The 24,091-nt window shown below is 49.7% G+C and overlaps 1 protein-coding gene across 1 annotated transcript in view; it reads right to left on the reverse strand.

The window, feature by feature from the left end:
- The window catches only part of LOC135910607 (uncharacterized), a 375,300-nt gene that overhangs the window by 136,585 nt on the left and 214,624 nt on the right, over positions 1 to 24,091 (reverse strand). Inside the window, exons 3-5 of the mRNA XM_070534413.1 lie at positions 21,197 to 21,407; positions 8,598 to 8,699; positions 7,594 to 7,710 (exon numbers count right to left, since the gene is read on the reverse strand). Coding sequence (XP_070390514.1) covers positions 7,594 to 7,710; positions 8,598 to 8,699; positions 21,197 to 21,407 — 430 coding nt within the window. The remainder of the gene's footprint in view (positions 1 to 7,593; positions 7,711 to 8,597; positions 8,700 to 21,196; positions 21,408 to 24,091) is intronic.

Here is a 24,091-nt window from a genome sequence, read left to right on the forward strand (position 1 = left end):
ATCTTCAAATTGGATAATGGTGCGTTTGGACGATGCCGCTGCTTCGCGGAATACGAGCACTGGCCGATGCCTGCTGTAGTACGTGACGTAATTGAACAGTGTCACGTTCGGTATGCCGGGTACACAGACGTGTTCAATGACAGTGCTTCCTCTCGATGGGAACCATTATCAACCGCGATCAACCGTACTCCTGCGGCGGCTGCGTATGGCGCGGCTTGAAAGCGATCTGCGATGGGGACAGGGTGCGCCTACTGCTGATAGCTTCGTGTGCGCTGTGTTGTTCTCACCGCTTAGTTCGCGTCGAAGCGATAGGCAGCACGAGGGTCGATTCTCTAGCTGCCGCACGCCCTATCTTCAAAGCGATCGCCTTGCGTGACGGGCGGACGGACGGGTTTCCTCATTGGGTAGGCATAGAAGTGCTTACGCATTCAATCCAATACACTACCAGGAAGCTTGGCACACAAGCGTTTCCGTAGTTACAGCATAGATTAGCAACGCAGCGCTCGTCTTGAGCGGCTTCTCTTGCTTTCCTCTCGCGTAACGATTTGCGCTGTACTGGCGACGACTATATACCCGCATTAACTACACGCGTGGGCGTCGTGTCACGGTCGTAATCGATTCACCCAGGCGTGCTACCGTCATCCCAATGCAGTGAGGTCCAAAATAACGAAAAGAAAGACGATTACGGAAGCGGATTCTTGATGTACCCGCGTCAGTTCGAGCGTTTCGTCTTGCTTCCACGACGCCCACCACGGCGCCAGTAATTTTCAACAATACACGTGTCTTGGACAAACCTGCTGGTGCTAGGGGCTCCGTTGAGCCTTTATATGCCACCGTATCCTGTTCATTAGTAAAAAGAGCTGTCACACACATGACCGCGCCTCTACCTCTCCGTGGGGTGTCGTCTGCCATTTCATTTCCTTTGCAAACGCGTCGGTCAAAGCCGCTGCCAAACCGCGGTGCTGCAGCCTACACGTGACAGGAAAAGGCGTTCTCCCCATCCTCAATAAAGGAGGGGAGGGGAGAGAGAGAAAGAGGAGTGGGTGGGCTTTTCCTGTCTCCGATGAATCTCCCGAGTCGCAAAATGCGGCGGTCGTTTAGCGAAGAACTCTCCGATTCTATCACACTCTTTTCACCGTATCGTCTGTACCGTATACGAGGATAAAACTTGGGCTGTTGCCTAAGCAGTCGAGACTCGTCAAGGTTACGGCACGAAAGACTCGCGACTAAGCTGCAGCTGGCAGAAAAGACGACAGACACAAGCAGAGTCGCGCAAACAAGTCAGTATACGTGTATCCATCACAGCACCGTGTGTTCATCGTCCTTTGGGAGCACAGAATTTTCGCCACGGCTGAAAGCCACTTCGCTCAGTTATCGGTTCTATTGCGTGAAACAAGAACTCACCGTGACGTGTTAAAGACCACTTCTTTAATTAGAGCCGATCATTCTTGCTCTGTCTGACGCGTAACTAAACTAAACACAACCAACATAAACATAACATAGCTAAACGACCCGGCGTCGTTACAGTGAGCTACTGTAAGAGCCTTAAAAAAACGTCTTCAATGAAAGTAATACCGTAGTTGTGTGTTAACACATAGGGAATATCTGAATGTTCTTGCTTATGTTGTATTATTCGGTTCACATGATCGATAGACTTATGTCTAATTGCAGAAGCTACCGGCATATCGTTGCATCTTTTTCTTCTTCTATATTGATTGTTTAGCAAGATTGCGAAACGCGTTTTATAGCCGGATTTGTTTAATATCACCTCGGTGCTATCACTCTTTGATAATTGAATAATTCATTGCTTGTGGAGAAGCCGGTGGCATAATAGTTGCCAGCATTTTCAATTTCATCCAAATAAGCCAATCAATCAACGACCCGATCAAGAAATGTGCACGTACCCACGCCCATCCCAGAGGACTACCGCACGGGTTGTTTCACAACGTGTTCGCATCCGTAAAGCCTAAACAAGCGCTCTTTGGGAACCACTGATGGCCTCTCTCACGAGCCAGCGAAGATGCTTTTCGCAACGTGTCGCAACCGGACCTCCCGAGAGACCAAAATTGCAGGTGTACGAACTGTCTATTCATATATTTCTTTCTTTAAATCCAGAGAATGTTAAGCTTTCCTGAAGAAGTCAGTACGATTCAATTTTGGTTGCGTAGGAGTGCAGTACATTATTTTCGAGACGCGAGAAACGACTTAGGGCTGTCAGAAAGGCAAAGAGAGAGTGGGGAAAAAAAGAAGAAACTAATAGGCTCACGGCAAACTGTGCGGAGGCAGAGCAACCGGCTAGAAATTGAAAAAAGAAAAAAAAAAACTTGGCACTCCTGCCGCCACTGGCGAGCCTGTTATTTTAGCCGGCCGGAGATATGTGGCCCACAGCCACGACAACCGGCTCTTCTCCCAGTCGCCGCCGCCTGTCTCTTCGCCGCATTACACGAGTGCACGCAGGCGCTGCCCACGGCACGCGGAAGCGCCTCGCAGGGCGCCGAGGTCGGGATAAAGAGATGCGCCTCTTTGTTGACGACCTGTCGCAAGCTGCGGTCGGTTACAACACCGGACTCCGCGTAGTGGGAGGCGTGGACAGCCCCGCGAGAGAGGTGATCCGTCGCCGACGGTAGGGGCACCTGCGTTGATTGTCACTCGGGGCGCTTTGAATGCAGCGCAGACGTTCTGCGGTGCCATTCCCGTCAGCGACCGGATACGCCACGTCGGCCGCAGACCCGGCTGCTCTACTATAAAGCTCCTCGCTCGCACCTATACACGCGAGACGAGGAAGCACTTGCCCCGGATTGATCGTTATTAGTGCAGCGTCGATCTCGGAGATACTTGTGGCTATCGTTTTCGTTTTTCGCAAAAAAATGAAAGTTTTTCACCACCATCACCGGTCGGCAGCCTGTTGCACGATGCTACTTCCTGCCGCGCTCTCGCTTCACGCGGGCGAGCACGCGGACGCGAACCATCCGCGACCTTGGGCGGGAGGGCCGAAGACGGCGCGAAGGAACGCCTCTTCCCGCTTGGGCAACACTCGGGAGAAACAAGAGATGAGCTATGCGAACACGGCCACGCGCGCGCTGGCGCGAGACAGTTGAGGGAGAGAAGAATAAGAGGCCTCCTATACATAAGGTTACACACTTTGCATCCGTTTTTCGGCGGGACACTTTTTCACGCCGAATCTGTGCGTGCGTATACGCAAGGCGGCACGACTGTACGCGCGTATATAACCGCCGGTGTATGCCTGGCTGTCTCTCGTTTGCGAGGCTGTACGAATGTGGATAGATGGCAGGTCCGCTGCGCCGACCGGAGGTGCGGGAAGTCGTGCTCCGGCGTGATGGCGGTCTGTGCTGTTTCGAAACTTTGTATTAGCGCACGCGCTCCGGCATGCCGCTTACCGCACGGTCCGCGAACGAAGGGAAGGAAGGCAAAAAAAAAAATGCTGACGGAGGCGTGAGGAACGTAATGTACGAAGCGTGCTCGAGCTGGCGCTAGCCGATCCGCGTGATGGAGTGCGGCGATCGCTACACGTTCGACGAAGGCGCCAAGCCAAGCGGAAGGGAGCGTATAGCTAAGCTGCTACGCGAGTGGGAGGGTGGGGGGGTGACTTCTACGTTGCGACAGCTGACTGCCAACCCACTAGGGCGTGAACGCCTTCCTTGCAACGTGCGCGTTTACTAACTAACTAACTAACTAACTAACTAACTAACTAACTAACTAACTAACTAACTAACTAACTAACTAACTAACTAACTAACTAACTAACTAACTAACAAACAAACTAACTAACTAACTAACTAACTAACTAACTAATCAACCAACTAACTAATAAATTAACTAACTAGCTGTAACTAACTAACTAACGGATTAACTAGCTATATAACTACCTAACTATAACTACCGACTACGTGACTGACTGATTGGCAGATTAATTAAGTAACCACCTGGCTAACTAACCAACTGTCTAACAAATATGTAATAAGAGAATCGCGCTCATTACAATATATAGTTAATTGCGCTTAATTACCTCTACGCGAGACAGTCATGTTAGCAGTAAAGCTTACTTGCTGCCTTACCCGGCCTTATAAACGCTGCCGGAGCGCTCTGAAACGACCAATCAGACGTTTCATAACTAGATAATAGACTAGCACGAAAACTATTTACGACTAATTGGCAAGCTAAGTGGCACACTAATATAGGATAGTTAGATTAAAGTAGTAACAGTAGCTATAGTCAAGTCTTTGAGTCTAACTCCAACTACTACTTATTAGCTCTAATATAGCTAAATAGTAATTAGCCAAGTCGTCAAGAAATAACCACCGCTCGGCCAACCCGCCCACTCGTCACCCGTTCGCTCGGCTACTCGAAGCCATTTCAACGTTCGTCAGTGCCGAGCCTAAAAGGCGAGGCTAAGCGTTCCGACAAACGGTTCGCGACTGGCGACCTTGACACGGCGGTTAACACCGGGCGCGTATTAACCAGCGCGTCGAGGCAAGACGCAGCCTCCGCGGAGTCCTTCATTTTGCGTGCCTGTAACGAACGCTTTACTGAAGCTGGGCGAGCCGAAAGCACGAGCGCGTGCAGTCGAGTAACAGCGCCCCCCGTCCTTCCGCGCAAAAAGAAGAATGCAAATGAGCTGCCGGTCGACGCGGTCAGCGTCGGTCTCCCCCATCGTGACGAGACGCGAGGCAATAAGCGACTCGTCGACCGCGACCCTGACACGATCGGCCGCAAGGATACGTCGCCACTGTGCGTTCCCAAATTCTTGCGCTTGCGAAGGATAGACGGTAATGCACTCGTTTAAGAACGCTAACTTGTCCTTCCTCCCACCCAGCTGTTCAGTTTCTCCTTGTTTCGGTTGCAGTGATGGCCGGTGCTTTAAAAACATTGCCGTTACCTGCGAACGTCGTAAAACAAGCCGAAGCGGGTTTACGAGGCTTAGCGCTATAAGCGCCAGCCGTAAACGTCGCAGTCCAAAAACAGCTGTAGCAGATGCAGCGCAGATCTCGTCGCTGTTGCCGTAGTTACTGTGACTATTCTCATTGCGGCCATTGTCGTTCCCGTGGTTATTGCGTAGCTATCAAATCATTATTAAGGCTGTGCACGTGTCCACAGATATAACGGCGCTGAGGCGTACGCACGTGCTGAAGTGTCCGTAAACCAACGTGCCAGTATAATAAGTAACCTAATACGCTGGTGGTGCATGTATAGACAACCAATTAAGGCAAATACTGTCAAAAGACGTTTTTTTTTTCTTGGAGGGGGGGGGGCAGGAAAGCTTCCCGTTTCGGCTCTCGTATCGGAGTCGAAACATTTCTTAACAAATCTGGCCTTGGTATAGTGAATTGAATTGGATTTATTGATAGGAAAGATAGTGAGGTCGACCTGAGCTAGTGCGCTCTAGTCTGCTACCCTGCACTGGGGAAGAGGGAAGGGGAGTGAAAGTACTGGGATGGATGATGATGATAAGAGAAGTGGTGAGTGCTTATGTACATAAGACAGTTGTCTTGCTAGAGCCGCTCGTCGAGCTTGGTGTCCTCCTGCAGAAACTTCAACAATACTTTTCGTTTGTGTGTAATCCTTCCCGGCAAGACGAGATTCCGTCAGACCTTCGATTTCATCGATTTGGCATATTCCCAGTAAAAGAGAATAGCTTTAACCACAAAAAGCGAGAGGGGAAACGTACAGAAGGGCTTTTTTGTGGTCGTCCCGGTTTGCGCTCTTTTACCTGGACACGTAGCGACTCGCCCCTACAGAATCTTTACTGACATATTCCCGTCCGCGCGCCCGTTCCCGGCAGGCAGTGTTAATTGCAGGCTCATAATTAATGCGGTCATATACAGTTCACGCAGGGATTGGAGAGCTAGAGAGGGAAAAAAAATAGTGAAGACTTTTCACAAACTATAGCGTTGCTATTAAAAAAAAGAAAAAGAAACACCGCGCCTTCTACAGGGGGCGCGTCAACTTGAGTTCGCGATGACAGTATACGCATGGAGCTTGCGAGAGGGAGACGTTTTGGACAGGAACAAGTTCAAGGCCCTGCCCCCTCGATCCTCACGACGCGGGCGAGGCCCTAGCGATGACACCGCCGTTGGCGCGCTGTGAGGTGCGGCTTGCAATCTAGGCATTCCACGCACCCCCGCTCTCGTCACCTGCCTGCTGCACACCTATCCATACGCGCCGCCAGGACTCGTTTAATTGCGTGCAGTGCTGCGAACAGCGCGAATCTGACCTCGACAAATCAAACAGCGTGCTTATCCACTATAGTATAGCGTTCAAACGGACAAGAACGACGTGAGAACCACGCTCGAGTTACTGCGTCACCGTCCGCGAAGAGTGTACTATATATTTCGTGCCGCGAGTTAACGCTCTATCGCGTAATTCGACCTCCGCGCGCGATACTGGTTGCTGAGTACGCATTAAACTCTCACAGCGTTCGAGCGCCTTCATCTTCGTTAAGGGCGTAAAATGTCGATTTCCGTGCTTCTCTTTCCGGCTGGCGCGCGATTGTTCCAGAAGCGGCCGCGTAGAGGATAGTCTGACCGCAGTTAATGCAACGAATTTTCTGCTATCGTGTACCTGTTCGCGCTGTACCTGAGTGGCGCACACCGCCTATATGTTATCACCAATACTGACTGGTACAGGAGCGGTGGAAATATGAAAGAAAATGTTATCTGAAGAAAAAGATATCGCGAAATTATACCGGTCCTGCCTTTCTTGCGCGACAGAGATGTATACAACTTACCACCTATAAGAGCGACAAATCGACTCCCGGTAGTAGCCTACACGCTCCGACTACAGGTGCAATCTAGCCGACTTCGTTGCGTACTAGTGACGTTCAAAACGTTCGTTCTCCGCTGGAAGACCGCACTGCTCAGCTCGAACTTGACAGCACAACTCTGGGCCCTCCAGCGCGCCGAGGAAGCCGCTTCGAGACAAGGTCTCGGAACCGCGTCCGCGGCGGGTGCCCAGACCCGCTAAAGAGACGCCGGACTCGAATCTCGTGGATTTGAAAATAGAAGTTTACGCCCTACTTTAACAAGACAAGGATACGCGCGACGATATACGGAGACCAACGATATATTTCTCGTCTTTCGCATACCTATATATACATGGTTGTCTACACCCCCCGCGCGTTTTCTTCCAGTTTCAGCCGTGTGTATACCACCAATCGGCAGTTTTTTCGTCACTATGCTTATTCCAACGACGAAGGCCCCAACGATAGTGCGCGCACGACAAAACAACCCGCAACTCGTCAAAAAAAAAAAAAAAAAACGGCATTCTTCTAAGAGCCGAGGCCATGGATCCACATTTCGACCAATGACAACAGCGCTTTGGCTTTTTTTTTTATATACTAAGCGCAGTACGTGCGTGACAGTCGCAGCTTCCCGCGATACTGCTCGGCCTGAAGACGATCAGCGGTGGCAGTTCGGTCACCACCGCACGTAGTGTGTGTATATATATATATATATATATATATATATATATATATATATATATATATATATATATATATATATATATATATATATATAGCTCGACGGTGCAGCTGAAATAAAGCGAGGAGAAGGAGGCGTGTGCACGTCGACTCACCGTGGCAGTCGAAGCCGTCTCCCTCGTAGCCGGGAAAACAGGAACAGTAGAAGCTGCCCATGGTGTTGGTGCAGTGGGAGAACACGTCGCACGGCCTGTACTTGCACTCGTTCTCGTCTGCGGGCGCGATCCGTGCGTGCAAGAGCGTGCGAAGAAAAGTCGATCAGAAAAAACAGCCTGCTGATCTCAACAAGGGTGACGAGCGTGGGATAATGGGTTCGGGTTAGAAGAACGCATTCTTACTTGTAACACCGCGATGAAAAGGCGCAGGGAGGTAGACATAAAATAATAATATTAAACGCTACATTACTTACTAGCATAGTCTTTATAAAGGTTACAGCCTTCTTGATAATAAACTATTTAGCTTCCTCTTTGGATTCCGGCTACAGCAGTAATTCTAGGGAAAAGCAGGTTGGGGTATCTCATATTCACGCACTACTCTAAAGGTAAAAAAAAAGAAGAAATGGCATCAAAATATGGAGTCTCAAGTAAATTACTCAAACAGAAATAAATATGGTTGCATTTGTTCACAGACTAAAAATTTAAAAAAAGTAAGAAACATACTTGGGAATCAAGTCAAAGTATGTCAGTTAACTCACATGCACGGAGAATTGCATTGCTCTATTTGAACCATTTATTTCTTTCCCAACGGATAAAAAAGTATGTGTTGACCTCAAGCTTTACCGTTGCTATGAAAGGGCGTAAATTTCGAACTATATAAAGATTATTTAAAATACATCAAGAAAATTAATCATAAAAAACTGTTCCCCTTGATCAAGGCGGCTGGCCTACCAAGGTGGTGGACCATGGCCGGTGCCACATAGGCCTCATTGGCCGATGCCAAATAGTGTGGCTACGTAGCATAGCGGCTATACGAAAAGGCCTGCCTCTTACATTCCTTCTTCAAATACGTGTGAAACGCAGAAAAACGTACCGGCTCGTCAACGCTAGGTGGCAGTACAATATATGCTTGCACTTCCCTATAGAGCGGTCGCTCTTCTCACCTGGCATTTCGCAGCCCTTGCCTCCGTAGCCATCGTTACAGTAGCACAGGTTGTCCAAGCAGGCGCCATTCGTACACCGGGGCATCTTGGGATGGCAGTGATCTGCGAAGAAGCGAAAGAAGACGGCGCCTGGGTCAGCGACAAGCGAGAAAAACGAGAAATGGCGAGAGTGTTATTCGAGTTGCAGCTGGTTTACTACCCCAGAGTGGAGAAAGGGAGAAAGGGGACCAGAGAAAAGTAAACGAAACTAAAGAATCTTCGTATAAAATTGCGTGTGAAAGGACTTGCACTCGCAAGGCTGAGATGCTACGCGCCCTAGTGACACTATGTTTGTTGCGGCGCAGTGCTGTGGCACCATCTAGTATGCACTCAACGAGTGACAGTTGTTGCCTCCGAGACTTCCATGCGCAACTGTGCGCCTTTGCCCTCTTTCTACAGCTTTCGTGATTAGTTTTTGAATTAATTACACATAGTATGCACTACATGCGTCAGACAAGCTGACACGAACAACACAGTGCAAACAGTAAGCGTTCCTTGACATTGCAAGAAAAATTTTGCGTGGTTACACATCTCGGAGGCCCATATGACACACAAAAAGCTTCAAACAAGAGGCTTTTAAGGCTAATGCAAACACTAAGTATAACTTGCTATCGCAAGTAAAAAAAAAAGAGACGGAATTGCCAGCACGTGAATGCATGCTCCCATGGAGGCGCGAGAGCATGGACCGCGTATTCAGAAGTGGTCGCTCAGTTCATTTGTCTTCCTTGCATAGTTAGGTGGTTCAGAGATTTTTCTTTCCTTATATGACGGGAGTGGTGGGGCGGGAGAGAATAATAAAGCTCTTCATAAAAATGAACAATAGGTCCTTGCTATTATACATGGAGGGATGCCGCATTACGGCAAACAAAGTGAAAAACAGGGGCGACGACAACCGAGACTGGCACAGCTACGTATATGCGACCTCGTCGATCAATGTGCCGTGTAGGAACGTGGTGCGTTTCCAAAGGGTGCCGCCTCTTCAATAGGCAAACGAAGCGCGCGCCCTCCGAGGAAATCAGTTCGAACGCCCGCATGCCGCAAACCATTAACACTCTGGGCAGTGGTTTGACCGACCGACCTACAGGCGGCAGGAATCAATATTGGGGAGCCGCCCGAGCAACACAAGAAAGAAACACCGCGGCCAAAGAATCGCAACAGGTGCGCGGGTATACATAAATGCGCGCAGCCGCGTTGCATGCCCACGCGCACTGGTTGGCTTCGATGAGGTTACCCCGTTCGCGGCGGGCGCAGCACGCTGTTATTAAGGAAAGCGGCGCAAAAAGTCGAGACGCAGATCCATTAGCGGCGCCTCCTTCCTCGCCTCAGTTCTCAGCCTCGCCAACCTATGCGCCGTCCTCCCCACTTCGCCACCTCTGCGGCCAGCGCGTACGTGCAAGACGCGCGCAGAAGCCGCGAGACAAATGTAAACACTCTTCCCGTAATAAGCACCTCCATCTTGACACGGAGGCCAGGGGCGGGCTTGTCGCAATCGCTGCCCCATCGATGTATATACACCACGCCTGCGCTCGACTAACTCTTTCGCGCCGCACGCCGTATGTGTGTATAGTGCGCATAGAAGCGGGTATAGTGGGGGGGGGGCAGCATTGAGGGGGGGACGGGGGCAGTGAGTAGACCTCTTTAGGTGCATTTATGGCAGAACTCTTCGGGGAACGAAATTACCCGGTGTGTGCATGTGTGTGTGCGGAAAGACGGAAGGGCCCCTCTTCTAGGTCTGGGACCTGTTTAAGACCTCACACGAAGCATTTCACTATGCTGCTTAGCACCCCGTCTTGATCAGCTTCGGATCACGCCCACGTGCGCGTACAGCGGCAGCGCAGATATCCACGAATCGAACTCGGAAAAATTCGCCTGCCTCGGGGAACCGCGTTCGGTATAGCGTTACACCGGCGGACCTCGACCTTTCCGAGTTCACGCGACGCAACCAACTTGTTGAGCTGCGCGAGAGCGGTCGATGAAGCACACACGCCGAATACCGCAGCTTCGAGTGCTTGAATTCAACGCCTAGCGCTTAGGTTGATACGCTGAACTAAGTTTGCCTTGTAAGGCAGTTTCCTGCGAACCTACAGGTCAAGGATAGATGTCCAGATGACTGGATTGCGCGACATACATTAATTGCTCGCCAGGACCTCAGTGCCGTGTTGCTGTTCTCGGCATCTGCTCATTCGCTTGCCTCAGCAACCCGTGCACCTTCGATGTTCGACTTCTTCCTTTAGGTTTCTTCGTGTGGCCTTTGTTTCTCTTGATCTGGCCCGCAGCACATAGCCGCGGGCCATTTGTCGCACACGCGCTGACAGCTGTCGACGTCTGAACGCGACTGCTTCTGCAGCAGAGGCCCTGCTCGTGTAGGCGTGTAAATAGCACGGGAGTGGTTCTTTCTTCTCTTCCGGCAGCTATCATCTACTACAAAGAAAGAAAGAAAGAAAGAAAGAAAGAAAGAAAGAAAGAAAGAAAGAAAGAAAGAAAGAAAGAAAGAAAGAAAGAAAGAAAGCTGTCGAGAAAGATCCGAACTTAAACAACGGCCTTTGCAGAGGCGACTCATGTGCTTTCGAGCACAGAACTTTTCTGTTCCCTCTGCCCCCGGAAGGACGCTGCTTTGCGACGACCTCACGGTGCGCGCGACGCTAAGTGCGAGCGTCCAGCGACAAAAACAGTCGCAACGGCGGCCCCGTACTTGAGGCGCTTCTGCGGTTCCGAGGGCTCCGGACGGCTCTCTCGCAAAGGCGTTGCGACGTGGGCAAGGTGTCAATGTGCTCAGACGCGAAGAGCGGAGTCAACGGACGTTTTTTTTTGGCCAATCAGAGTAAACCGCACTGTTCTCCCTTCGTTTATTTCTCGCTTCCTGCAACACGCGCTGGCCATAATAGGATTCTCCAAATACTCCGCCTAAATTTCTGCAAAGGCGCGAGAAAATTCGGCAACGCCCGCCGATCACGGACCGCACGAGCTCGCGTTCGTATCCTGCTTATGAAACAAAACAAACGGATCGAAACGTCAAATAAACTACAATAGTAGTTCGTAAGCCGGAGAAAGAGCAATAAACTGCACGAGGCGAGCAGCGCAGATAATGTGGGTATAAACTAAGCAGGAAAAGAAAAGCGTCACGTGAGGGGGGGGGGCAGAGAATTAACGTGACATGCGATGACGACGTAATGATAAGCTTCCAAAAAACCGCACTCCCATTACGCGTATACGAGCTGCGACGGATACGCCTATAGCTGGCCACGCGGCGTTGCCATTCCGCCGTATCCTGGAACGCGCACTTTCGTGTATCAACAAGTAATCGAGTTTATTTAGGCCGAAGAGAGAGCGATGTCGACGTCACGGCACCCAGTCGCTTTATAGCCCGAGCGAACGTATACATGCACGCGCCAATAATGGATCACCGCAACCCATTAAGGCAAGGGCCCGCGCGAGCAATTTTCCGGGAACGATTCGATGGAAATTCCTGGCAAATCGAGAAGCACTGTCGAGCGGAACGGAGAGTGAGAGCCTGACACGCTTGGAAATTAGCCAGATATTCGAAGGGAGTAAGGAAGGGAGTAAGAGTAAAAGAAGGTAGCAAATGTACTGAACGACACATACATACATACATACATACATACATACATACATACATACATACATACATACATACATACATACATACACACATACATACATACATACATACATACATACATACATACATACATACATACATACATACATACATACATACATACATACATACATACATACATACATACATACATACATACATACATACATACATACATACATACATACATACGGACGGACGGACGGACGGACGTATAGATAGATAGATAGATAGATAGATAGATAGATAGATAGATAGATAGATAGATAGATAGATAGATAGATAGATAGATAGATAGATAGATAGATAGATAGATAGATAGATAGATAGATAGATAGATAGATAAACACTACGTGCATCAGTGAGCATTGGCAAACACATTAGTCAAGAACGTGCTATAAGTCAGGTCAACAAGTTTTTGCTCCTTAGGCTAAGAAAGTAAGGTTTGAGAAAGAGGAACGCGGGTTTTGAGACAAGCATTGAGTCACGTTTCACGTCGCTTTCAGTCGATTATACGTTGAATAAATGCGTTGCAAGCTAGCGGAGTCACGTACAAACGTTCGCATGCAAATGAACGTAAAAGTTTTATTATATTCCTCTTCGACCAATTCTTCACGCTTTGCCCAACAGTATAGACGCCAAATAATACCAGCCACTGACAGCAGAAGTAACTTTACATTCGTTTCACGTTGTGGGCGCGTGTGTTTTTCAGCCGGTAACTCGCAAACTTGCCACGGAGAGCCTCGGCGGCGGCGTCGAAGGGTTAGCCGACCAGCCTAACCGGCCGGGACCTCCGAGCTTGGTCTGACGCCAGACCTCGGCGAGCGCAAGCCGCCGGTAATTTCTTACACCACGGTTACCGCGTTTACATAGCGCGCACATCTTTTTCTTTCTTTTTTTTTCTGTTGGTTTGTTTCCTTCTCGTCAGTTTGTAGAACGCTAATTGGTGATTAATCTTGCGGTAAATAAACCGATGGCGGGGGCGCATAATTGGGCAATTTAAAACCTGTTTCGAGCCAGAACCTATAGTATATCGCGAAGTGCTTGTTGTACCGCGGTGACGACATCTTTTCTTTTTTTGGTTCGGTTACCACTTATAGCACTAGCGTTCTTTTCAGGTAGGAGGTATCGTATAGTATACGTTATCACCCAATTACCTAAATACCGGTGTAATCAGTTTACTAGGGCTAATGTTCCCGACCGTCGATGTATTCGCTCTCGTCGCTGCTCACGTTGATTTTCCGAGTCGCGATGTACATCGTATGCACTACTATACCAGCGGGCATTCGACTATACCATACGTGTACAGACCGGCTCTCAGAGCATCGTTAGGAAAATTACAGCGCTCAACAGCGTAATTGCAGGGCAGGTGCGTTAGCGAATTCCACACGCCAACTAGAGTGCGGGGGGTCTGTTGATACCAGTGGCCTTTTTAGAGAGGTCGCGTAGAAACAGGAATACGCTCGAAGGTAAGAAAATTTACAATCGCTGGTTAGCCGCGTCGCCAAAGGGATCTCTCCCATGATCGCCTGACACTGACGCCACATGCATGTTGCTACAAAGTGGTGCCTTGTGGCCGAGTCCTCTGTCGACGAACAACTTGATCTACGTTTTAAGGCGACACAACATGGAGAGATATGTTTGACTAGGCCGAGTTAGATTCACTTCAACTTAGTCGTTAACTTCAACAAGTTTCGGGGCCTTAAGCAACATTACCGAAAGAAAATGTAGTGGGCCGTCAAGTGAGAGACACGTGAGCGAGTGACGTGTGTCGTGCGTCATCGCACACCCTTTCCATTTGCAGGCATTGCCAAATTGGACTGTCTTCTTTTACTTGCCTATATGATGGTACAGATACCACGCACGCTTCTAAACCCGCAGCGGGGTCGGTACGTCATTCTTGGGTCAGTCCAACTCCGTCTTCCCGAGAGAGTCGGCGAAAGGAACGGTTGACTCCGCGATGTGAAAAACGATCTCCGCAATAAGGCCGCCACCTCTGGAGAGATCGCTTTCTCATATAGAGAGGCCTAAGCTAAGGTGAGCGAAGAAAAATGACTTCGATGGGAATGAAAACCACACGTTCTGCCTGCCTCCGCGCACTTGAGGCGTGTAGTATACGTTAATGCAGAAAGACAGCCAGTCAGCTCTAGCCCACGTTTCTAAATATAGAAAGAAAAAGAAACAAAGAAAAAGAAAAGGAAAAGCCGAGATTGCAAGAGACCGCGGGGGTCTTCTTGGAAAAATGCTAGCTGGAAAATGTAGACATCCTCTTTTGTGCTTGCATATATATACAGTTCATGCACACTGACCCTGCGACTGAGCGAAGCTCCGCCAGGGGTCGGGAATCTGGGAGAAAACTCCGGGTGAAGAATATTGTAGTGTGTCCCGGTGACAGCTTGATTCCGGCCACGGCGCACGTCATCATTAAAGCGTTACAGGCTATTTTTTTTTTCTTCTACCGTCAGAAAGCAAGCGCATTACAGAACCACCGGTCACTGCGCAACGCATGGGAATGCTATTAATTAGGATATATATATCGTTGCCCTCACGACAGGCGGCGGAGATGAGGCAATTGGGATGGCATGCCTTCGGGTACGGTTACAAATAGGTGGCGTGTTTTAAGCGAACGAAGATAAAGAAACTAGCGAGCAATCGCAGCTAAGCGCTGTAGCGAACATTCCCTCCCCCCCCCCCCCCCCCGGTTCACTATGGCAATCGAGGGGAGAGCGAGCATACCTGGCATACCGGATCGCGTATACGTACGTACACATGCGTATACGAAGCTCACGCGCGCGCGCGCACGCACGCACGCACGCACACACACACACACACACACACACACACACGCACGCACGCACACACACACGCACGCACGCACACACACACGCACGCACGCACGCACGCACGCAACAACAACGCAAGATGTTTTGTTCCTCTTTTCCCCATTCAATGCACTGCTGGGAGCATCCATTTGCTACCCCGCCGCCACTCGGACACAGGTAGAAAGAAAGCTCAGTAGAAAGCATAGCCGGTATACGCCGTGCTGAGTCTCTGTCGTGTCTGTTGCTTAATGTTTTGGTTCCGATTATTTCGCTCCTAAACAAGTCGTGCATCAAAGGGTCGACATCCGACCAAACAACAACAGCTATCGCCATCACGCTCCATCTTCCGCCCCTCCAGATTCTTTTCTTTTCTTTTCCGTTCTTTAACGTCGATCGGAAAGGGGTTCGCGAGGCTTGTGATAAATGGAGCGGCGAGCGTGCGTAGCCCGGGCTGGCGACCATAAATCGCAGGCGGTTCCCTCCTCGGTGTCTTCCGCGAAGCCCCGCGTCTCCTTCCAGAGAGCCGCTTTGTTAAACGACGGCTCTTCGTACATATGAAGATGGACGAACTATTTGCTCTGCGCCCCGCGGAGTTTGCTTGGAGATCGCTATCGGTTCCTGCTTGCCGCGACGAATGCCAGAGATCGTCTGCCCTCTCTGTGCAGTCGTTGTCGTCTTGAAGTTTCTAATGGCGCATCGAGGGTGTCCTCGGAAATCCCAAAATGCCGCTTTCTCTATAAAGTTGGCATCTTTGAGAGAGACACGTTCGTAAGAAGAATAAGAAATATAAGTAAACAGAAGTGGTCACAGCCAAGCCGCGCATCTCGTAGTCTAGGCGGATTAGGTCACGTGACTACAAAGACGCGAGCACGACGCTACGGGGACGCCTGGTGTGAAGGGCGGGTTTTACCGCGCATTTCAAGGCTAAAGGGACATTAATTTTCCCGAAAGAATTCGCTAAAGGGAACTCTGGAGCTACGATCATTCAGCTGCCGTGGTAACGATCTTGGGAACAATGAGTAGCGCTTGGACTTGTCTAATCTTCGTGCGTGTGACGTCAGACGTTCTTGTGGCTTTTTTTGCTGCACTCTGTCTGGGGATTCGAAATCGCGTGAACTTTCTTCTAAGGCAATGCTTTAATGAACTTGATCGAGTTGTTAATAGTTTCTTGGCAGAGGTTATTGTTCAAAGCGTGGACAGCCCGGAAGAACATTAGCAAGTCTGTTCATTTTGTGTGTACAATATGTACAGAGGCCCCCAGGTATATACCACGCCTGTTTGCGGCTTGGCGAAGTTATATCGTGCTGTATTTATTTTTATGCCTGCATAGTCGCTCCACAGTGTATAGGGCCAGCGGTCCACAGCGACGGCACAACGATCCCAGTTTTTCAACCATCGTTGCTAGAGTGCGGCCAACTTTATGCGGCAGCTGATGGGGCTCCGAGCTCGATACTTCGCATCACACCATGACGTCGACGCGACCTTAACTAAAGTCCCTCAATCTCCCAAAGTAGCGCCATTCACTTCCCTCCTCCTCCGCTCGGCGCGGCCTCGACGGTGGCGCCGCTGGTGGTGGGCCTGCCGTAGCAGACGACGGCTAACACGCTACGGGAGGAAATCCACGGAAAAGTTCGTTCGAGTCCTGCGGAGCAGTTTTTTCAATCTAGATCTTGCTTTGTCAGTCGGTAACTGGCCTTAAGAATGTCGTGTCGGATTTGCGGAAGAAATACAGAAAAGCACCATTATTCAAGGCGTATTTAAGGCGTAAAGCGCGCGCACGTTGAACGTTCGTGTTGCTGAAACACGACACAAGCACGCGGTGTGCTCAGACACGCGAGTAATTACCAGAGTTTCAGGTTTTGACAGCGCGAAAGTATGTGCACGTGGTTTCGTAGGTTAATTTACATACCTGCAGGATGCTTTTGTTCGGCCGGCGCGTGAGAGATTCCGACTGTCTGCGGTCAGCAATGCCTGGCAGCAGGGCCGTTTCTGTTCCGCGCCTTTTACAGATGTACGTAGCTCATGCACAGGTGAAGGTGGCCATGAGCAACGTTTTCACACATAGGCGGTATAGATAATTTTAACAACGTACCAGCATATGAAATCGTTATTTATTTATTACAGTGCAAATGGTTAGAATTTGATAGAAAAGAAAGAAGGAACTTGATGGGACAACTGGAAAGAGGTTCAGAAAATAATTATCCCCCTCCCTCATTGGCACCAGCAACACTTTTGTTGAAGTGCTAATTTTATCTCTGTATACTACGTTCGTCTGTATTCTTTTGCGTTGTAAGTTTTCACAAGGAAGCAGTGTTGCGTTAACTGGAACAGTCAAGGCACACAAGACAGAAGAAAAGTTGATTCTTGGGTTTTACATCCCAACACCACGATCTCATAAGGCACGCCATAATGGGGGCTCTGGATTACTTTTTTTTGCAGCTGGGGTTCTTTAACGCACCCCCAATGCACTGGACACGGGCCCGTTTTGACACGGGCGTCAAAAGAAGAGGTTGGAGGAGCCGTGTCACTTCACAAAGCCGCGCGTTCTTTGCCACTTGCTCGAAGTCAGCCCGCCCGATCTTGTGAATCCACACTTTTCTTCGTTTTGCGTTGCGCCCGGCGGATGGTAAAACAAAAAGCTTTTTGCTGTCACTGGGTCTGTTGTGGCAACCGTAGGCGCAGCGCAGCACGGCATCGCAATTAAGCACTCGGCCCTAACACATTGTATAAAACTACCGCGCTCCTTCAAACCGCCTGCCGTACTTCGTCGCGCAGGCCCAAGAATGGGGGTCGCAGGCCCAAGATTGGGGGTCGCAGCGCGCTGGAAAGAAAAGATATACAAAAGCGCGGCACCTGCTCTGCGCCGGAATGAAAAAAAATATACAAAAGCGCGGGGCCCGCTTTCACGTGACACAGATTGGCCAATGGGGGAGCGGAGGAGGCTGGGGCGACAGGAGGAGTGGAGGAGGAAGCGCCTGGGTGAGCGGGGTGGCGGAAAGATCTAAGAATGGCGCTACTTTTGGAAAATTGAGGGGCTTTAACCTTAACCATGCCCCATAATCTGGGACCAACCACAGGGAAAGTGGCGACCGCTAGGCGAACCACGTAAGCGTTAGTTTCGCTGTCAATGAGTTGGATTTGAAAAAAAGTAAACGAGGGTCTCTGCTGATTAGAAAATGACCTCCCCTCCCCCCCGCCCCTTAAGACTAACGACGATACGCACTTTGTGGGTCACGATGACGGCACAAAAACACAAGGACGATATTATACGAGCACGTGACAGCTATATACACGGTACGCGTCCGAGTACACGCGATCTTATCACACTGCTGCTGAGGCCAAGAGAGCTCACAAGCACAGTGGAGAGTTGCATAGCTGAGCGTTTACGGCATGCTCCGCTTAAATCGGTATATTTTTACACATCATCTAATTGCAACATACACATACATGTTCTTGAATGTATGTAAGCAGGTGAAGGTTATGCGCAAGAGACTATCTGCTAGAAGGGAAGTTAATTTGTACAAAAAATCCTGGCTCTCCCGTAATCGAGAGTAGATAAATGAGCAAGAAATGGCTTAAAATACTTTTACAAAAACTGGTTACGTACGCACTTAACTATATCGAGCTCGTTTCCTGGACCAATTACTGTGACAGGCTGATAAATGCCGAACATGGGCAAAATTGTACAGTTAGAAACTCCATGTTCAGGCAGGTACCTATAACAAAAAGTAAAATAAATAAGATCACCACCGGAGCTAAAGCTTCCTCTTCGGTATTCGCGAAATTTCATTTAAAAAAAATGTGAAATGCGGGAATAATTTCCAGCATTACGTAAAGAATATTATCTCTGCCGTATATGCCTTTTATATACTGCATACTTTTATGCAAAGAAGCAAAAACTACTAGATGGTGTTTGTGGCTTCTTTTTTTCCCCACTCTGAACGGAAAATGACGTCGCGCAGCTTCGGGGGCAACACACCGCCAATGTGGACATCTCAAAAGCTGAAAGATAGCATTCGCGGCCATCGAAGGAACTCCATAACCCGCATGCGAAACTTCACACATTATACACTCTGCGCTTGACGGCCGGCAGATGTGTCGTGTGTGCTACAAAGCTACGCGAAGCGTTATTATTTATTTATTCGTTATTGTATTTACGGCGCGCGCGGTGGGTGGGGGAGGCTTTCTCAGAGAGTGCTTATCCTGCGGTACACTCGGAACTCCAGGCAGAGAGCAGCCTGCGGCTGCAGGAGACAATCTATTTCGGGAAACGACTTATTTCTATCTCTGGCCGGCCCACGAGTTTAATATTAAAGTAGCATTATATCGTCGTGCCAGAACGAGTTGGCGCTTGATTTGAGGTCGTAAAGCCAGCGCCGGTAGGCTTTTATTGCTTAAACGGCGCCAGCCGCTCAAAAAAAAAAAAAAAAAGAAGAAGAAGAAGAAGAAGAAGAAGAAGAAGAAGCACGGAGAGCACGAGTTGAGTGCCGGACTTTCGGATGGGCGTCGACTCTTGAAATCGTCCTCGAAACATCCACGTGCCGGTTGATTTCGAAAGCGCACTATTACTGCTTGATTCCCGAATACCATCCTGGCATCTCATCGCAGGCTGCTGCGCGATAGTCGTATGGAAAGGAGTGCTGCTATGCGTGCGTGTGTGATGCCATTACGATGTATGATAGGAAGCATTTCCCGATACGGGTTTAACGATGCGTTGCTCCCACAGCAGCTCGGTGTCTGTATACGCCAACGCCGTAAGCATGGAGTAGTTGGAACTGTACGCAGCCGTTGAATAACGCTTCAAGCTTTCGAGTGTGCTCACGGTGAATTCGAAAGCAACAGGCATGAGACGCACAACGCGACACGCCTAGCGTTTAAACTTAAGCTTAATCTCGGCGAGACCGCACGTGAGATTACGCGGAAATTGCGGGTTTCAACAACCTGAGTCAGGCGTATACAAGTCTGGCTGATAGACGCTGTGTGCATCCTTGGTTGTAGTTTTCTTCAAACAAGCTGTATTACAGGATTTCTCCGCAAAAGTTTGACGCTGTCTTCTGCCTGCAAGTATATAGGTACCACCTCAAGGTGTTGTATAAGACACGCGCACCTGACTTTACGCCACGTCGTCCTTACGGGATTGATACTTACAAGTGCAACTGCTGAATGTTCTGCCACGTTTACAGAACGCATATGCCTTGAAACGAATATACCGGCTGTCGTGACAGCTTTGGCAAATTGATACAGCATTTCGAGCTTTCTCGTGTTCCAAGCACCATGTCTGGTACAATTTTGTGCACGTGTACCCCCTGTACTCCTCCCTTCCTGTGCAGTGTCTTTTGATTTTTGAAAGGCGTTATGAGTAGTGACGATTACCCGGCAAAAATTCGCCACGTTCGGGCATGCAGTGATCCAACGTGTCCTAAAAGCTAGGAAGGCGTACACGAGACGTTGTCATTTAGACCTGTTTTCGAATTTCTCAACTGCGCTTCTCTGCATCGTGAATTTTCTCCCCAAAGAATGGCGGCAAATGGTTCATATTTTGGTTCAAACGAAGGCAAAGTGCATGCTGGTGCTTGTATGTTTATCACACGTAGTTTTCATCAGGATAGACACACCTACATTTCCCGTGTCATAAAAATGGCCCGAACTGAGCTCGTGCACCACATTGATCGCCGAAGCGGTGACTGCGCCACAATTATCTTGGCAAACTACAAAATTAGGTTTACGATTAGGGAAAAAAAGTCATCGGTCGCGGTTAAAATGAAGCTTGCGCACGCTTGTGTACAGAACATTGTTTATAGTAATCCGAGTCGCGTGTACCTATTCCCGCGTCATAAAATGTACAAATTTCCCTCATACGTAACCCTGATTGGCAAAGTGACTGTGCTGTCATTAGCATTGCAAGCTTGTCTTGCGGAAAAGCTTGCTTTACAGTTACGAAGTTACGAAAAAGGGGCTCACTCAATAAGGGAGAATACAGTCGAGTTTTTTGGTAAAGTGACTGTGCTGCCATTAGCATTGCAAGCTTGTTGTGCGCAAAAGCTTGCTTTACAGTTACGAAAAGGGGCTCATTCAATAAGGGAGAATACACAGCGGAGTTTTTTTTCTGTGACACTCACTCCTGTCTGTGCACTTGAGGTCCCTGGCCAGTTCGTCCGAGCCCTGGAAACACTGGGGCACGCCATCGCACAGCTGCGACAGCTCGAAAAGCTGTAGCACTTCCGTGGACTCGTTCACTTGGCAGCCGAAGAAGCCGTCTTCCAGGTTCAACACGAATATCTCCTTTTGTAGGTACGGGCTCGGGAACTTGGGCCGGTACTGGCCACTCGCCTGCGAGAAAAGGAGAGGGAGAAGGAGAGAGAAACTTGAGACGAGTACCCCAAGAAGTACGGCAGCGACAATAAGATACATGCGACGTTTACGTATGCAGCGTAGCCACAAATTAGAGAAGACACATGATCAGTATTCAAGTCAAGCTTTGAACTTCCACATTCGTCCGTTTCCGTTGATAAAGAAAAGGCTCACGATATTTCGTATGGTGAATATATTTATCTTCGCGATGTTTGCAAGCATACACGAATGTGTCATCATGAAAGCAGAAGCAACGTGACCATACACTTACAACAACAACAACAACAACAACAACAACCGGTATCGGGGGACAAAAGAAAGTCAGCGTTCTTTTGCCCTCGAACGCGCTGGTCTTGCTATCGCGAAAGCTCGCAATTTCGATGCAGCTTGGCATATGAGTTACGGTCAGCGCTGGAATACCATAGACATCGGTGGAGACCACTGCTGGTCCCGGCCACCGAAGCCGTCCAAAAAACGGACAGCACATATGGTCAAGTTTTACGCGACGAGAACTCGACACGGGAGAGGAAATGACGACGTTTACCGAAGCAAGACGCGCGCCGTTCGCCGTCCCACTCGTCATTTCCTGCTGTTTCCTATACAGCCGTTACCTGCAGCCGTCGGCGCAGGTATAGGAGCATCGAACAAAAAGGCCGGCGAGGTACCCGCTTTTCCGGTAGCACTCAAGACGTGCCGGGACACCAGCGCGAGTCTTTTGACATGCGCCGGGGACACGTGCACGTCATACGGTGAAATAATAACGATGATCATACGTCTGAGACGGGATGCGAACAACAACAACAACAACAACAACACAAAAAAAGAAAGCCGGTGCAAAGTTGAGGAGAGAGAGAGAGAGTGGCGGGATATGAGCGGATATCAGGGGGGCCGGGATTAGCTTCAATCAGATCTCAACTCGGCGTCACGACGGAAGCCTTCGGTGGTCCCGCGGGGCGCCGCCTTGTAATCTCTGGTGGCCGCACCTCTCACCATACATCAGGCACGCCACGAGCGGTGCCACCCTCCGAAGGCACTGACCCAAGGCCTGTATATACTGCAGAATGCGGGCGCCGCTTCCACGGATAACAACGCGCGACATAGCTCGTTCCGCCGCCGCCGTCAACCGATGCTTTCTTCCCATGCACCCATGTATCCGATGCGGCCTGCATACACAGCGTGCGTGCGTCGATACGTGCGTGCACGGTGTGTGCTTCGCGTGGCGACCATTGTCAGCCGAGTGCCGTGGGTTGTACACAAGAGAGATGCAGATCTGGTACGCGCGCGTTCTTGTCGAGGTCCTTCTACGCTTCGAGACAGACTGGTATAGAGTATCTTTGAGAACAATCGCTTTCTAACTGGCGCCACGAGCGACTCCTTTCGGTGTCGACGCCGTTACGAGGCGTTAACAGCTTTGCTGCTAACGCACCGTTTAAGTAATCGTTCGTACGATGGTACACGCAGTTGCGAGTGTATGCTGCACTTTCCTACCAACAGCTCGGCGAATACTCGCTCCGTTCACCACAGAGGTTCAGTAGGTATACGGCGTTCTGCAGCTGAGCACGAGGTTGCGGGATCGAATCCCGGCCGCCCCATTACACTACGAAAGCGGTACGTCAAAATTGTTCACGTGCACGCAGGAGCGCGTTAAATGATCGCGAGTGTATTCAAAATTTAAGTCGGGGCTTTCTATTACGGCGTACACTGTCTATAGCAAGTCAGGGTGCGCATACGGCTTAACCACGTGACGTCACGGACGAAATATCATTGACGTAATGTCGATGTTCTTTTCACAGCTTTCAAGTTTGCCGCTGGCGAAGGTGGAGGACAAAAACAACATACTTTCGATCAGCATGCTATAGACGTACGCCTCTCACAGTGGTCGCGTTAACGTCGCTCAGTCTGCTAAACTGGTGGTCTTTTAACACAGAATAAAAACACGGCCGGTGAAAAGGCCGCGGTTATACCCAATTCAGTGCGCTGTGCTAGATGGCCAGAAGAAGGCCTCCATATACTTGTTCTCCCTGCTTCCACGAACCACGTGCACATTTCTTTCGAAGTGGAGCACGCGAACTGTAAACGAATACAAAGACAAACCGAGAAGTGAGGTCACGGCCTCGGAAAGCCTTTCCGACTCGCCTCTCTTTAATAGCTTGCACGAAAGCGAGTGCTCGCGGAATAAAAGAGAGACACTCCTCCTCTTCTTCTTTTTTTTTTTTCCTAGGCGCAGTGACGGTGCACGTTTCGCCGCGATGCGTAACCGCGCTGTAATAGTTTGGCTTGCCGGTCGCATCGGAGGGATTACATCCATTACCGTGACACAAAAAGCGAGGGGCCCGCAAATGCTGGGGCGTGCACGCGTATAGTATGCGCAGGTATACAGGCGGCGGCACGGTTAAAAGTGAGAGCGGCTTCGATAAAAACGCCGAACCGCGTCGGCCTTGCCCTCGAGATCGCGGTTGCGTTGTATTGATGGCGCCGTTCATCACCGCTCGGTGCGTCGCCCACGTATATGCTGCCTGCCTACGCCGTATACACCGCGAGCCCTGACCTACAACACACCAGGGGGGGAGTCTTCGAATACGCGCACGGCAATAACATTCTCTTCATGCAAACTCTCTCCTTGCCGCGCTCCTCTTAATTTATGTCCGTTGGGCCCACGTTGT

Source organism: Dermacentor albipictus, chromosome 2, assembly GCF_038994185.2.
Source record: "Dermacentor albipictus isolate Rhodes 1998 colony chromosome 2, USDA_Dalb.pri_finalv2, whole genome shotgun sequence".
NCBI classification, from domain to species: domain Eukaryota; kingdom Metazoa; phylum Arthropoda; class Arachnida; order Ixodida; family Ixodidae; genus Dermacentor; species Dermacentor albipictus.